General features: G+C 30.2%; 2 protein-coding genes across 2 annotated transcripts; both read right to left on the reverse strand.

Moving 5' to 3' along the window:
* Positions 1–535: 535 nt before the first annotated feature.
* On the reverse strand, positions 536–11,619 carry LOC105368334 (uncharacterized). The gene is made up of 14 exons (XM_011507335.1): positions 11,377–11,619; positions 10,489–10,869; positions 8,354–8,576; positions 7,082–7,227; positions 6,744–7,003; positions 6,341–6,526; positions 5,436–5,651; positions 3,906–4,004; positions 2,637–2,842; positions 2,413–2,487; positions 1,909–2,344; positions 1,444–1,733; positions 1,141–1,233; positions 536–1,022 (listed from the first exon to the last, which is right to left on the reverse strand). Exons 1-14 carry the CDS (start codon positions 11,571–11,573, stop codon positions 909–911), a joined length of 2,922 nt encoding a protein of 973 aa, XP_011505637.1. The 5' UTR covers positions 11,574–11,619; the 3' UTR covers positions 536–908.
* Positions 11,620–16,618: 4,999 nt separating this feature from the next.
* On the reverse strand, positions 16,619–17,888 carry LOC105368335 (serine/threonine-protein phosphatase 6 regulatory ankyrin repeat subunit B-like). The gene is given in 3 exon segments (XM_011507336.1): positions 16,619–17,710; positions 17,762–17,820; positions 17,879–17,888. Coding segments are annotated over 3 exon segments (1,161 nt in total).
* Between the last annotated feature and the right edge of the window lie 214 nt (positions 17,889–18,102).

The following is an 18,102-nucleotide window of genomic DNA, read 5'->3' on the forward strand; positions in this document are numbered from 1 at the left end:
TTATTAGGTTTGTCACGTAATCAAATATTTAAATTAAGTATATAATTTTCTAATTGTCGATTAATTAACTTTGAATTCGAGTTATGACTTGTTAATTTCTGAAAACATGTCAAATAATTCAAAAACGTTCAATAATATTAAACATTATTGCGATGCTTTAAATATTGTTCATGCTGTAAGATGTCCCTTAACTATTTCATTATAAATACGAATAAACTTACATAGTTAAAACATATCACTCAAAGACGAATCTTTTTACAAAAAAAAAAAAAAAAAAAAAAAAAAAAAGACGAAAAAAAAAGTGACTTAGAAGCTATTAACTAGTAAGTGGCTTTACAATTTGTACTGTCTTGCGTCGGTACATTTTCCGGCTTTAAGAATCGCTCAAAGCGAAAAAATATCACTAAAGTTGCATATATTTTACATTCATCATAACCGACTATACTAAATACGATAAATAATAATAATAATAATAATAATAATAATAATAATAATAATAAAGAAAAAAAAAATAATAATAATAATAAAAAATAAAAAATAAAAAATAAAAAATAAAAAAAATTTAAAAATCGGTAATAAGGAATTTATGAGCAACATTAATGTCGTTTGAAGTTTCACGTTTAACCGCGGGTAACTTTGAGAAGTCTCGGCATTTTTTAATAACTACCAAGAGATTTTTATATAAAAATACTCTTCCAACTTTTAACTTTTTACAATAGTTCAGATCTATTAGTTCACGTACGTCGATCTGATCTAGTATTGTTGCGTATAAAATATTATGCGTTTAAGTTTCTTTGATTCGCCAACATTTTGTTTAAAGGCACGTAAAGTATTCTTTAATGGTACTTATTGTAGTCTATTGGCGAGCCATTGATATCATAAAGTTTTGGTTTTGTTAACACAGCTTATCACGCGAGATTCCCGTGAATACGAAATCTGTAGAGGCACGTATATTCAAGCTGTCCATGGTTGCTGTGAATTCTCAGTTCAACATATTCGTACGGAGTTTTGACCGATGCATTCTGTATAAAATATAATGTACAAACATATATATATATAGATAATTATAAATTTTTAATCAGATTATTATTCAAATGAATGCTAAAATATTTGAAAGTTATTTTAAATAATATAACTTACTTGAACTGGAAAATATTGTAAGTTTTCATGGGAGTCTGAAAATTCATATTCGCCAAACAGCACAGGTTCCAAATCATTTTCCGCTTTTAATCCCTAAAATTTTATTATTATGGATAAATAGATGCTACGAGACATGTATATGAACATTAAAAATTAATCAACAAATATAAATAGAATATTCATTTGCTTCTCAGGTGATATATAAATATTGTCTTTAATTTTTCTTCTTTACTTATAAGTAGATTAATCAACGAATATAAAAGAAAGTTTTCAAGTGGCTTTGACATATTTAAAGATTCATACCCAGACATTAAATTTCTTAGGCGCACTCTTCATCTCCCCATTGGGCAAATTTAATCTCGATGCATGCTCAATCGTAAAACCCGTCACATAGATCTGACTACGTAGTTTAATTAATAAATAACCAGGAAAATCTTGGAAGGCCCAACACATGCCAGGTTGCAGGTCATTACCTTGTATTACGGTACGCGGATCATTAATGTCAGAGTTATAGGGTATCAGTCCTACAATGTGAAAGACTCGTGTATTCACGCTATATTGTTGGGTGCAGCGAATGCTAATCACCTGTCCACCTGCAAAATAAAACGAAATTATCAATCACCGTGTTAATTCTAATTTTAATTTAAACAAAAACAAAACAAAAAAAAAAACAAAAAAAAAAAAAAACAGTCGAATGTCCATAAGATGGTATGAATGGTATGTATGGTAGTGAATAAGAATTTGTTATTAATATTAAAACATCTTAACCTGCTGATTCCAATGCATAATCGACTCGACCAGTCTTATCAGCGTCATATACTTTCAAAATTCCCAAAATCATTTTACGTATCTCATCATTATCTAAATTTGATCGTTTATTGATATAATTTTCAGATGCTTTTACTTCAGTAGACTTTTTCATATCTTCTTGCTGAAGTTTGTTATTCATGGTTTTGAATATTCTGGCAACGTCTTCTTTTGAAAAAGAGTTCCCAAAATAACCGGCAAAAATTTGATCCGTCTGCTTTTGAATACTCTCGTCACTCATCGTACGTAATGTTGTATCGCAACAAGATTTCAATTGCGTGTAAAGCCGTTTTAATCTTTGAAATCCAATCTTTATATGATTGAACTCCTCAGTCTTACAATTTTCCTTCTTCCTATTTTGATCCTCCAATACTTGTTCCAAATTCAATAATTTATCCTATAAAATCAGTCGAGTAAGTTGCTTATTAAAGTATTTATTTGTAAATAATTATTTTTAAGACATACATCGTAATGTTTCCATATGTTACTATCACTATGCTGAAGTTCTTCTAAAACTTGCGTAATATTTAATAAGTGTTCCTGTGAATAAATATAGTCGATAACAATCTATGCTCATTGTAATAATTTCACAATCATTTATAAAAATTTAAAATAAAACCATCGATTCAAAATAGTATTATGATTAACAATAATAGTTTTAATCTTAAATTACATAAATGTATAATTACCGATTGTTCTACTTTAGTAGTCTCTAAACGTTGAACACGACTAATCAAGTGATTTACAATATTCCATAGTTCTTGATTTGTTTTCAAATCGTCTTGAGGGTAACTTTGTACTATTTTTCTTTCTTCCCTAACTTGAGATAATTGAGATAGCATCTGTTTAATGGACAATGGAATGGCAGACAAAATGTATGGCAGAAACCAGCAACCTGAAATAGGAAAAGATAAGTAATATAAATACTATAATAGTATTGATGATTGTAAAATTTGCTTATAGATCTTGCATATATTCATGATAAGTCATCGTCGTGTACGCTAATGTCACATTATCAAATTCTTTCATTATTTAAGACAAACGCCAAGAAATTAATTTTTTAACATTCGTTTCGTTAATATTATATTGATGTCCGACATAGTAGTTTCAAGTATTTAAAAAGTTTTCGTTAATGCTTAAATTTAATAACAAACGATGCATTAAATTCAGGAATCTCATATGACTTTCCCTTAGATATTATATATTTGATATCGCAATGAAAGTGATGTACGATAGAGCAATCGTCAATCTTTATAATGAACAATTAATTATATCATATAATATGAACAATAGTGTTTGTCTGAAAAAGATTAAACTTTTGTATATTTCTCCAATAGGCTTCCAATGATTAAAAACATTTCTCTTCGTATTAAATTTCTATCATTATATTAATTATATTCACTTGTAAGTAACTCTTTATCATTGTATTTGTAAAATTTTCCTTAAATTTTTTATTAGCTTCCTAATTATTAATACAGTTCGCTGAATTATTTTGTGCAAACTTTAAATCTGATTACATCTAATAAATCTTATTGTAATAGAATAGATAATAATTTAAACGCAAAAACAAATATTATTAATTAATAATATTCGACAATTTAACATGTATCATTTGGAACTTGTAACATAAGCATAATAAATTCATTTATGGCAGTGAGTTTTGATATTTTAACGTATTTATTTGAATACTTTCATATTTAAAGGGAAAGCATAAAGTGATATCGATATATTGTATTATGAATCCTAACTCAAAATAAAAAGAAAAAACAAGCGGGCAAATAGATGATTTAATGATAACATTCGAGCTCATATTGGCTTTTCGCATTGCGTGTATCAAATTGCTGTATTACGCAGCTAATTTCATGCCCAATGTTTATTTAATTACAAAATATTTATACCTTGTTTTTTCAATTTTTGAATAGTTGAGAGAGAAGGATAGACGAAGTTTTTTAACTCACCCGGCGTCAGGGGTAAGCAGCACAGCATCGATTGCAAATTGCCTCGAGTCCATGCGCGCGAGAAACAGTTCGAGCCTTCCTCTCGATTATAAGCCGCCACTTTAAAGAATTACAACACACTCCCCTCTATCCTTCTCCCATTAATTTTATAGCCCTTTAACATGTCCACGATAATTCGCTGCGAAACGTTGTTTCCCATTTCAAAAGCCTCCCTTACTTCTAGATTAAAACGAATGTGAACGTGCTTGGTGCTTCTCGACTCTATTATTACATTTATTGCTCACTGGAGTTAGTTTTGCTTTTGTAATAAGATAGCGATAACAATAATATGCATGATATAAAGGAAATTTAATTTTGCCTAAAGGACAAAATTTCAAGATATGCTGATTAGTAGACACATGCAAACGTTAAAATTAGCACATAAATCAAACATTATTTAATTTACTTATTTAGTGTTGTGTAAGAGGAGGCGCACACAATTATTTTGAATTTTATTCTAAAAATGATATTCAATCGATCGGCTCATTCTTCGTAATTTTATTACATTAATGATTATATTATTGAATTTAATTTTTCAGGATTATTTATAATTTAATGAAAAAATGAGTTCATAAATTGAAAAGTGATTGGTAAACTTTAATCCATTGTATTAAAGTACGTTACATGATCCCTTTATCTCTTCTTCAAACACTACTCTTTCCTATATTATTTATTATCTGATATTTTATAAATATTATTTCTTCTGTAAAAATAATTTCATTACAAATCTTATAATATAATGTAGTAAATACAATTGAGTTCAATAAATGCGTACAACATTTTCCATTAAATTTTTTAAAAATCAACATACTTCTATATTTTATAACAGATTTAATATTAGTGTTCAATAACTTCAACCGTAATTAAATAAATAAGTAACATAATAAATAAAAGTAAATAAAATAATAAATACACAATGTAAAATATTAAATCATTGCGCTAAACTTTAAAAAACTAAAATTATTTATAAATCAATTAGTATTATTAAGAATCTTATTATGTGAGTATACATTATATTAAAATCTTATATTAACACGTAAATAATTATGTAACACAAATAATTGTAATAATTTAAACATATACGTTAACAAAACACACAAAATTCAAATGTAGTGTTTTTTGTAAAGCATTAATAGAGTATTGTATGTGTAACAATTCTTAAGCAAATAATAATAGTATGCGTGTCTTAATAAAGGTCAATTTGCTTTATGTAAATAGAATCCCATCTACCATACTTAACTCCCATACCAAGTAAAAGTATCAATTAACATAATTAAGCTCAAAATATTTATTAAAAGCAAGATATTATTAATGCGCCAATAAGATCATTTTTTTATTTATCTTTTGCCAAAATTTATGATGAAAAATTCTGAATTATGAACAATTGAATTACGTAGTAATTATAAATGGTTAGTAATAATTGTGTTAAGCTGTAAAATATATCATTAATGAATAAAATTTATGAATATAAATGCAGGTAACTTATGGTCTAGTCCCAGCCAAAAGTTGGCAGTGACGGTAAAGACACGTTCACAGTGCCCAAGTTTGAGAAAGATACGTCTTTTAAACTCAACAAATACTTGTAAAGTATTTCATTATCAATAAATGGAAAATCGACGACATTGTTAGCTGTTTCGCTTACACTTTTACGAACGTTTCGCAGATAATCTAGGCAAGTAAAAGTATGCTTATACGCAATGTAAGCACCTGAAACAAAAGTAGGAGATCCGAACTAAATCCAAAAAAATAAATCCAAATACGCATATATATATATATATATATATATATATATGCATATATACATACGCGCGCGCACGCAGGCAAAATATTGTAAAAGAATTAATTAAAACATAAATTTACGTTCAAATATGAATGTTAAAAATTTAAGGTATTTTACTATAGATTCATATTTTATTTATTTATAAAAGAATTCTGGAATAATTCAATAAAGTGTGTTTATAAAATTGATTTTTAAATTCCGTTTAGTATATTTTTAATTCAATAAATTATATAAAATATGAATTTAAAAATATTTTCTATTTTCTTTCTATTTCAAATCTATCTTTAAAATTTCAAGATATTTTTGAAAGATTATTAAAAATGGCATTCATTTTTATTTTCACGTTAAACAGAATGTATTTAAAAGAAAATTGAAATATTTTTTATATTATTTACATTAAAATAGATTTGAATTTCGATAAGATCTTTAAAATTGATTTAATATATCGATAAGATCTCGTAGACTCTTCGCTTTTGCTTACTACAATTATTGCATTTTGCACTCAATTGATCTTGAAAATAAAAGATAAATAAATAAAAGCAGTCCGTTTAAAAAATAATCAAATTTGATTTAATCTGATTTGATTATTACCGATAACAAGATTATGTTTATTTACCAATGATGAGAAATAATGGAAGAAGTATAAGCCAAAGTATTTTTGTGCGTCGCCCTTGGGCTCGTTCACGAATATTGGAAGCTCTACTTAGTAACCATGAGTCAAGAAGTACAATTTTGACAAACAAAAGATATATGTATTGCATAGCAATATCTATCTGTCGTCGAAATCGACTCCATTTTGTCCCTGAAAATTAAGATTATGTTAAGCAATAGTTTTCTTATAAACGTTCTTATCTAGAAGATAAGTAATGATAGGTAGATATTAGAGAAAAACCAATTATAAAAATCAATTTAGTAAAGATTTTATTAAACGAAGGAAAAATATATATATATACTTTTTTAATCCTAATGCCTATAATTGATTTTTCTTTTATGTATTATTATATTTCGATATTAAGTACCTTCATAGCGACGATAATAATGACTAGTTGCAGAATACTCTCGTTTTTTAAATTGACCAAATGTAAGAAAATGAAATAGTTTGAGAAATAATATCGAGGTGAGACTAGTAAATTTGCTAAGCCTTTGCGTATTTTTTAAATAGTATTTATGATTTGATACTATTGCTTCATCAAGCTCAGCATCAGAATCTGCACTTACCGCAGATCTGTAACAATTAGTTTTGTGAGAATTCAAAAGGGGATTTGCCCACGACTCGTATCTAAAAGATAATAATAATATTATTATTATAAAATTAGTATAATTTAAAATTTTTAATTTTGTGATGCTTTTAATGTACCTCTCATTAATTTGGTTATCCTTTGATGAATCATAAACGAACTCACGTCGAGTTGTATATTGTTCAACATGTGTCCTTTTATAAATAATTGACTGGCCTGCAGTATCCGAACCTCTAATATGCGGTAAAAGTTGCGGAACCATGTCCTGTAAAATATTTCATAACACATCAGAATATATCAACGTCATTCTTATAAATCATAATAATAATCGTCGTTTCTGATGAAGTGAAATTTTTTATATAGAAAATCAAGAGATTTTCCATACGAAATATTCTTGAAAAATACTTGGTTTTAATTCAGCTAATAATATGGCAATTGTCTTTACAATTTCGTTTAAGCATAAAATTAATAGTTGTAAAAATTACATGCACAACAGTATAAATATTAGACTCGTAATTGTTTACAACAAAGTTGAAAATAATTGCCATTGCGAAGGTTTTTCATCGTGATTACGAATGAAAATTTAAAACTAGGCGGTTATTATTTTTTTTTTTTTTTTTTTTGTTTTTTTTTTGTTAAACTTTTAACAGATATTATTAGCAAAACACTTTGTAAGTATTAAAAATAACTCGATAAGATTGAATACAAATTTGAATAATTGAAACTTCCATGTGATTCACGAGCGCGATAATATAAAAAAAAAAAAAAAAAAAATTATCTAATTTTATCATTTCAGAATGGATGCTTCTTTTCAAATTTCAACTTGAAAAATAAAAAATAAAAAATAAAATAACACATAAACTAAATTGATTATTTCATGTTATATAAATGTTACAAATTGATAAATTTCTCATTGGAAAATAAAATATTATTATAGATGGTGGATCGTTGCATCCTAATGCAAAAGAAGCGTATCAATTTTCCAACGAGTTTCAATAAAGGGCGATTACACGCACGCACGCACGCACGCACGCACGCACGCACACACGCACTTTAAGAAATTCTCGTGTATTCGCTATTAAATCACAATCTCTACTCTTTTTAAATATTTTCTTTTTCTTTTCTTTATCATCAGGTGTAAAAATAAGACGATAGTTGTGTCCGGTCACTCAGAAATAAATTACTCTGCTCCGCAATCCGGTAGTGCTCGAAAATATCAAAAATTTCTTCACATTGATTCATCCACGAGCACAAAAAACACTCTACGCGTACGCAAATGAAGTAAATGATAAATTAATCTCTAAAATGCCAATATAATGTTCGATTTCAATAAGCGGGCAGACTACTAATAAGACTTGCTTATCGACTAAAGTGCCTAAAGTACAACTCACTGATAAGTCTCGATGAATCTCGTCCATGTTGCTGCTGTTCTCGTTGTAGCTGTCCTTCGACGACTGGCTATTGCTTTGACTATTCGATGCCTCGACGCCCAAGAAGCTGTTGTCCGAGTGCAGCGAGCGTCGCGACATGTTAGGTATGGCCATGACGCCCGGTGCGACTTCGTATCGACATGTTGACGCTTGTGAATACGTGTAATCCGTTTTTGGAAATTTACTGTAAAAATTGTAGTAACGGCGTTATTCGTTAATGGAATAAAAAGTCAGTTGAGTTATCCACGCTAAGATGCGTCTGGCGCGATAAGGGTTACAGGTTCGTCGCTGCTTAAGTGCGACGAACTATACCGAGAGGTCAACTGTCTTGGGAAATGCCGCTGTTTGTAAACACAATTAAATAATTGCGGAATATTCGTATTATAGAATTTTGAAATAAAATTATTTTACTGGCTTCGATTATACAAATCAAATTATACACGACTTTTATCCTATTTATCCTTTCGGATATGACGATTTTTTTTTTTTTTTTTAATTTTGTTTATTTTTTATATTATACACGCACGCGCCCGCATATATATATATATATATGTGTGTGTGTGTGTGTGTGTGTGCGTGTGTGTACATATATATATATGCGTATAGATATGTGCGCAAACACGAGTCGATGACAAAGTATGTGCACGTTTTCTTTTCATTTTTACTTATAGATAAAAATTTTTCTTTAACTTCAGTAGTGCACCGAGGTCTTAACAAATAGTACTTAAAGAAATTTTAAATAAAACGTTATGGTCTTTGTATTAAATAAAAATTGTTAATTAACCATTATCATAATATTTTGTAATATTGTTAGTCGAAAGTCGCATTAGGGAAAAAATGTTATCAAGATTAATAATACACAATACATAATATCAATAGTGAGTATTAATTTTCTAATAAACACTACATTGACGAATGTAGAGTATAAATTAAAAATTTGTCACAGGATTATTAGGAATATCGCTTCACTTCAAGTTTCTTGAATATAAATAAGAGTAAAATTTAAGAAGCTATTTTATAAACACAAACATGATAATACTGTAATTATAATATTTTAAAAGCAAAAGTAACAAAGTATTAATGTATAATATTACATAAGACTTCACATAATGAGCATAAAAACATTACTATAATTATTGAATTAAACATTGTAATTGTAATTAATTCTACTTTTATGAAAGACATCCTATGACAAATATATAAGGCTTTGATTATACAACTTCTTATACGTTTGTAAATAAAAATTCTTGATAATTTTACTGTCATTTTATCACAATGTGTTGAATAGAAAAGTAGAAATTCTTTCAAATTCCTTGATACTTTTGGACGTGCATTACTTTAAATTATTCTCGTTCATTCAAATTATTAATATTTTATGCGAATATAAAAAATTTACGTAATTGATATTATATCATTAATTTTTTAACATTACCACGTTTTTTACTTTATTATTATTATTATGACAATCATCATCATCATCATCATCATCATCATCATCATCATCATCATCATCATCATCATCATCATCATCATCATCATCATCATCATCATCATCATCATCATCATCATCATCATCATCATCATCATCATCATCATCATCATCATCATCATCATCATCATCATCTGAATATCGTCTTTGATTGAGTCTAATTTACTTAATTTTAAGAAACAATTTCATACTAATTTTTCAACTTATCATTCTAGTGTATAAAATTTGTTAATTGAACGATGCTTGTACTGACAATTATTCTAAGAGCCCATGCAAAATTCTAATTTTTTTATACATTTTTTGCAAACTATGTATACAGTGGTACAAAATGCTATATCATATTGTTGTATTTGAACATATTGGATTTTTTTCCCTCTAGTACTCAAACTTATCAATAACCGTTAAATAATCGATAATTGTAAAGTAAATTAATTGAAATAATTTCAGTATAATTAAAAATACATAATGGAAATATTTGTATTTTGCAATACTTAAGTTATTGAAATTTTCATCATTTGAAAATTGTATATTTATATTAAGCTGGAAATTATTTTTAAAATGCAAGTTTAATGGTAGAATTAAAATTAAACGATTATCGAAAACTTACTTCCAATATTCGCCATGTTGCTTATAAAACTCATAAGCAGATCCTACCCTATTAGGAACATCATCCCTATCTCCCTCCTCCGATGAGTAATCACTCGTTATAATCCTTTTTGGAGTTACGCTTTCCCTCTTACTTTCCTTGGTTTCAGACTTTGCGTCCGAAGAATCATCTTTAATATCAATTTGTCCATTAGCAATCATTTGTTTCTTAATTCTTTGGCGCTCCGAGCGACGCTCCATCTTTCTACTGCTTTTGGTAACGATCTCTTGTTTCTCTGAACTTTTGCTAGGTACATCCAAATTATTATCTACTAATGTGTCATCTGTTTGTTCGCTAATAACATCCATAGTTTTGTTACGAGCCTTCACTACACTGCTTGATCTACAGAAATAATTAGTTTGAAAAAATTTCATTATTGTAAAATTGAAGTAGAGCGTATTAGTATTTAAATGAATTGTTGATGATACTAATAATGTGTTTAATTGGCATATCGAGAAAGATATGTAATCGATGAATTTTGAAATGAAACTTTAAAAGAAGCCCACAATTATATCAATTTATTGAACGATATATCGTATAATCTCTGGTCGATCAGAGATTCATAATAATAGATTCATTTACCAAAGATTGCACATATTTTATAAATATAATAGATATCATTGATTCAGTTTGTAAATTAAGTCAGATGAAAAAAAACTGGATGACATCGATATCAACAGAATAGATTCGTAAGTAGAAAAAAAGATCATTAGAATAAGCAGGCAGGCAAGTTATCTTGCGTCACCTTGCTACTATATCAATAAATAAAGTGTATCGAATTAAGCTAGGAAAATGAATTGACGAAAATTAATGAGTTTCAGCGCTATAATATAAATATGAATAACTTACAATGATCTCGAAGATGATCTTCTGCTACTGCTAACTTCTCCCGGAGTCACGGATCTATCTCTACTTATACTTCTTAATTCATAATGATGATCCGCGGCATCGTTCTCTATTACCGTGCGACTAATAATTTGCGGAGTCTCCGATCTGGATCGACTACGACTCCGTAGCTCATAATACTTGTGCTGCTCGTTCTCCATAATTTATTTCGCTCTATTGAAACCAATGAGAAAGGGGACGAGTTAATTATTTATTTATTTCTTTCTTTCTTTTTTTTTTTTTTTTTTTTTTTTTTTTTTTTTTTCTTTCTTTCTTTCTTTCTTCCCGCCACAATGGCAGCTGCGTATTGGAATAAATTGGAGAAGAAAGGAAAATGCACGTAACATATTCGCGTCGAGTTAGTTCTAAAAATACGCCCTGGCCTCACCCTCAAAGGCGGCAATATCATAAAAGCGCGACGAGCAGGAACGACAGAATGCGATAATAAAGCCTCGCTCGCTCGCTTCTAACGGCGCTTCGTGAAATTTGAACTCGAACAATCGAACAATAACATTGACAAGTCTTTCTTCGAACGCCCAAAATTTTGAAAACTCTTATCCTCTCTCTTCAGCGCTTTATTATGAAAATTAACCTCCAAAACAATGCTTGCTGGGGCAAAAATTTCACAAAAAAAAAAAAAAAAAACAAAAAATAAATAAATAAACAAATAAATAAATAAAAAAAAAACAAAAAACAAAAAAAAAAACAAAATAAAGAAAGAAAGAAAGAAAGAATGAACGAATGAACGAATGAACAAAAACACCAACGAACTTTAATTATAAATATTCAAAACCTATTCGATCGTAACAAAATCCAAACTTTCATCACTAATGGGTGTTTAATAAACTTGACGATATGCCAATTTAAAATTCAATTATTGTGGAACCGCGAACTCTGTCATTTATTTAACTTGCGTTACCGATAAAGTTTTAACCTATATTTCGACAGCGAGCGAGCGAGCGACAACGTTACAACAAACGTCAATTAATAAACTCTCTCTTGTTCGCGAAATTCCGACTGACCTCGCACTCAAAGCATCTCAGAACTCAGTAGGAGCAGCTCGACTCTTCGAGTCCCCCTATTCAGCGCTTAAAAAAAAAGAAAAGAAGTTTCTCTCAGGTTAAACATGCTACTACTACTACCGAGGCCCAAAGACTCGCACGACTGTTCACGCGCTTAACCGCCCAAAAACTGGCATATTATATCGATACGCCTCGCAATTACGAGCGAGGTATCCCTTCGTCGCGGGGGCAGCACGACGGTTAATGAAAATCAAAAATACGTAGACGCGGGAATCGCGGGCACCAACACCACCACCAACACCAACACCGACGCAGCACAAAAGTATTTATAATCATCGCGCGCGCGCGCGCGCGCGCTGTCTCTCTCTCTCTCTCTCTCTCTCTCTCTCTGTAGGCACACATGTAGGCGAGCGCCAGTAATATTGACTAGAAAGCAGAAGAAGTACGTCGGAAAAGTTAGGCAGGTGTTTATTAATAGAACATTCGTAGCCTCTTTGCACTTACGCGCTAGTCACCAACACGGTCCCTCCCCTCGCTGCCCTTAAGGCTAGCACCCGCGCACTCCAATCCCTTTCCACTCTCGGCCACCCTCGGCATCAACGAACACGGGAATCTCTCACTATTTATCCGGCTCTACTCCTACAATAATTGTGTATTATTATTTACTATTCGTGTATGGTCTGCGTTACTCCTCATATCTCGCTACCTTGTCACTCCATTAGGCATTAAGTCGACCCGCACGCGACGCTTACCGAGTCTCGACTGCCTCGGAGAAAAAAGGAGAACCGACGACGATGACGACTACGACGACGACTATGACGACGACGACTATGACGACGACTACGACGACGATGGCTATGGCTACATCGATATTATAGCCTTTGCATTGTCAAATATTTCACGACTTGTCGCTTCGTATTGAACGTCGGCGCACGCACGAATATTCACACCAATACATTTCTAGGCGAATACACGGCAGTGCCAGTCGTGGAATTTTCATCTCGGTTTGTCGAATCGAACGAGTAACTTCTTTAAGCAATTTAGCAATTCAAGCATCGTCGACCGATCGTTACTTTAGCCAAATAACGTCACGTCCATAATCCATTCGCGCAAATTGCCGATCATCTCGCGTTCCCGACGAGAGCCCGGAATTTAACGATGCTACCTAGGGGCTCGCGGACCTTTTTATCCCCCCACCCCCAATATCACTCCCATCGTCCCTCCCCCTCCCTCTAACGATATCAAATCAAATGTACGAGCGCGGTCGAAAGAAGGGCAAAGCTCGGGAAGAAATACCTGGTCAAAGTTCGTGCGATAACGCTCGAGTTATGATACATATTTATGATGTCAGGCTGACTAAGTACGCCGCTCGGCTCGCACGAACTTATGCGTAAATAATACAAGACCACACCTATAGTGCACCTAGGCGTGTGTGTTTGCGCATCCTTGCGGCTGCGTGTGCGTGATTGGACTCGGGATGTGCACGGACGTACCCACGCGTCTGGCAGCTTATATAGCCTTGGGATCATCCATTTACACGTGTGTAACGAGCCTCCGAATGCATCTAAGTACAGATATAGAAATATTTATTTGCCGTCGCGCTTAACGTAAACGGCCAGTCCCAATGCTCAATCGCCAATTCGTCCGTCGTCTGTTCAAGCGCAACGTCTACTTTATTCCTGCTTCCTTCCTTCCTCCCCCCCCCCTCCCCCGCCATTTAAATGCAAACCATTGTAATATCGCAATGTACGTTGCACACAACGGGAATGTTAAGTGTAACGAGACATCTTGTGGTACACATCGTCGTAACGCTTGACTTTATAGGAAAATTAGTTTCACTTTGGCTTGTGCGAAAACATATTGCGCATTAGTGGTAACAAATATGTCTCTACCCAATGTGGGGAAACATTTTTTTTTTTTTTTTAACTATGCGAATGCCTAGGGCAGTCAACATCGTTTACACATTTTTCTGCAAGGATAACGAGATAAGGAATATTTTCTTATCTACCACGATCGATAATCAATATGTACACTGCTTCATAGGTTGTGTCATGGTGTGAATCTTGTTTTTTTCCTTCTTTTTTTTTTTTTTAAGAATTTTATGTAAAGTCGTATAAAAAATCTGACATTTTTGTATTTATTATTTATTTATTTATTTATTTATTATTTTTTTTTTTTTTTTTTTTTACTTAAGTCTCTATTGTACTGGCACATACATGCGAGCGGGCGCGCGCGCACGCACACATTACGATAAGTTCCAAGTATGAAATGGTGGAGGATACTGCGTGATTGAAATTTCATTGAAGTTTGCCTTCGGTAAACAATTTCAGGAATATTATAATCATTGTTTATTTGAAAATTTTAATAAAAATTTTAATTTCATTAAAAATAAATACAATAAAGACGTCATGGTTATATAAGACTAATTTGACAACAAAAGTGCTCGAGCATTCAAAATTCGAAATTCCTATATCATTATAAACTTCTTAACATAAAATCAAATTCTTTATGTTGGTTCATTAACGAAGATTTTACTTTTAAAAATATAAATACATTTTTGTGGCTGTTTAAAATTCTTTAAAGAATGCACGGAAAATTTTATGCTGTTTTTTGAAAGAAAAAATGAAAAAAGAAAAATGAAAAACAACACGGGTAATGGAGTAACCATAAATGTAGACGAATCAAGTTAAAAAAGTATTTGTGAACAACGTGTTCGTGTGCGAGAAAATTATTGAGTACAATTTTTCAGAAATTTGTTATACATTGAGCGATTTAAAAATTCTTTAAATTGAATTATTACGTTCAGGAGAGCATTGATTTTTGTCGTAATTCCTTGAAACGTTGCTTAGCAACGGAACTCCATACTCACAATCTAATCGAACAGAATACAGAATAAATTCTTATAAATAATAATAAATAATTCTCATAAAAAGAAAAATTGATTAAATAATTGACGATGAAATCTGGACGATGAAATCTGGACACTTCAAATAATTCGAAACATAAATTTACTTTTCTGAAATGATAAAAATAATATGTAAATATATGTAAATGTAATAGTTGATGAATGTGCCGGTTTGTTTATCATTAGTGTGAAAAACGTAACAATGAAAAATAATTAAAGAATTATTTATATCGAAAAGGCGGTTTTTTCATACATTAATAAATTATCTCGACAAGCTGAGAAACTGAATTTCATCTAAGGACCTTGAAAAAAGAAAAAAATAATCTTATAAATAAAGCGCACACAATTGATTCTTAATTATTTCAATGTTTATTAATTTTTTTTTTTTTTTTTTTTTTTTTTTTTGTAAAGAAATTGAAATTGCAGAATAAAGAGATGAAAATTTAAATGAATGTAATATAATAAATAAATAAATAAGAATAAATATCAAAATTGTACATCTGGGCATTTTATTGAAAATAATAGGAGAAAATGAGGTATTAAAAAATTTTTATTTCACTAATGCGATAAAATGCTCGATGACTGACTTTTCCGCATAGCTACAACTTATATAATGTAATATTTTTTAATAAAAATCTAGAATTGATATAATGATGGTTTCTGGATTATTAAACGATTGTAATAGAATCAGTTACTTTAACATATGAAATTGTAAATATTTTTTTATAATCTTAACTTACTATGATTATTAGCATACAATACGAAATATTTAAAGCAAATATCAAAATCACTTTTCGACGTATAATCTCATCTTTTAAAAAATTAAACTTAATCATGAGCTTAGCACGTTAGAATCTTATGTTCGATTAATTATTAATTATTGTAATAAAATTTACGCGTATCTTCAATATGTAACGAATAATGCAAGGATTTGACATAAAAAATGTGTTTTATGTTTTATCGATAAGTTGTACGAATTATTAGTAAATGAATTTAAAGTAGCCGATTAGTGTAATGGAATAGTAAAATAGATTAGAGATAAGTAATTTCGATGATATTCACTTTCTATCTTATTCCTTGACATATAAGAATTGTATTAATGATAAATTACCCAACTTTATTGTTAAATTAAAAAAAAGAAAGAAAAAAGAAAAAAGAAAGAAAAAAAAAGATAAAAAACAATAACAAACGTACCAAATGTTTGTATTGATATCTTAAAATTTGATTAAGCTAAAATCATTATGAAATTAGATTTAAAAATTATTTTCTTGTGTTTTTATCAATATTGTAAATTTAATAAATCCTCTGTTGTCATGTAGCGAGCGATTTCATTTATAATAGTTTCTGGTAATGAAAATGATTTGAAAAGATACCCAAGTATCATAGACGAAGTTTCTAATACAATTTTTCTTTTTTCTGCTTTATAAAATCGTTGCCTTAATAAATCATAATAAATTGGAAATTCATCGGCGTGGAAATTAAACTTAAAGATATTTATTAAACATTCGTTTCTGCAATAAATCATCATCGTGTCAATATCTTTGGTTAAAACTTTGTACATTGATATATTGTCGGATAAATTTTTTCTCTTCATTTGCGCTAATTCTCGTTGACAATTTTCATAAAATACATTCAATTTCTCATTATCATTTATTATTCTGAGATTTTCTCGATTCACGTGCCTTAGTTTAGCTACGTACTTCAATAGCAATTGAAAAGTATTATTGCTGCATTTAATTTCTAAATTAATCGAAAAGAAGCCGATCCAGGGATTATATATACTTCGCATATAAGCTAATTCAAAGGCTAAGGACAGCGGAGTCTTACCATTATTATTAATAAAATTAACGTCCGCATTGTCCTCGAGCAGGATTTTTATTATAGATTCGTCTTCAACTTCAATCGCTACATGAAGAGGGGAATTGCCATTATTGTCCCCGTTGTTTATTTCGGCCCCTCTCTCCAACATCATTTTCACAACACTTTTATTGCTATACTGCACAGCCAGGTACAACGGACTTTTTCCGTCGCTATTCTTTGCATTTACATCGGCTCCGTGTTTCAAAAAAAGTTTGATTAACTTCTCGTCACCATTAATTATTGCGTAATGAAAAGCAGATTCACCGGAATTTGTACGATCGTTAACTTTAGCTCCTTTAGCCAAAAGAAGCTTAATTATACATTGCATTGTATTTTTATCTAAGTAGCTCAATTGAACAGCTAGATGTAGAGGAGTATTACCATAATTATCTTTTGCGTTGACCTTAACTCCACAATTAAGAAGTAACCGAACGCCTGTTTCTGACCGACATTCTACGGACGCGTGCAAGGCTGGTAAGCTTTGATACATTTTATCATTTAATTTTGCCCAATTTTTTTTCTGTTTTTTTCTTTTTTCTTTTTTTTTTTTTTCTTTTAATAATATTTATGCAATATTTCCATCATCAAGCTCAATGGCGACGTAGAGAAAACTTTCTCCACCTGTCGTTCTTCGAATTAGTTTTTCATACGTATTTGTAAAAGTAACTCGATCAGTTACTCATTGCCATGTCTAACCACATATATACAAAGTAGAACCTTAAAAATATAAAAATTGCAAAAATTAAATATCCACATTAATTTAATTTAATGGATGATTATTTTTAATGCATGCAGTAATTAATTGTCATATTTAAAATAAAAGAAACAATGAATTTTTTTCTTTTTTTTTTGACATTGTTTATATCGCCATTATTCATATATATATATATATATATATATGTT

The sequence above is a fragment of the Ceratosolen solmsi genome, unplaced genomic scaffold, assembly GCF_000503995.2.
Source record: "Ceratosolen solmsi marchali unplaced genomic scaffold, CerSol_1.0 scaffold6, whole genome shotgun sequence".
NCBI classification, from domain to species: domain Eukaryota; kingdom Metazoa; phylum Arthropoda; class Insecta; order Hymenoptera; family Agaonidae; genus Ceratosolen; species Ceratosolen solmsi.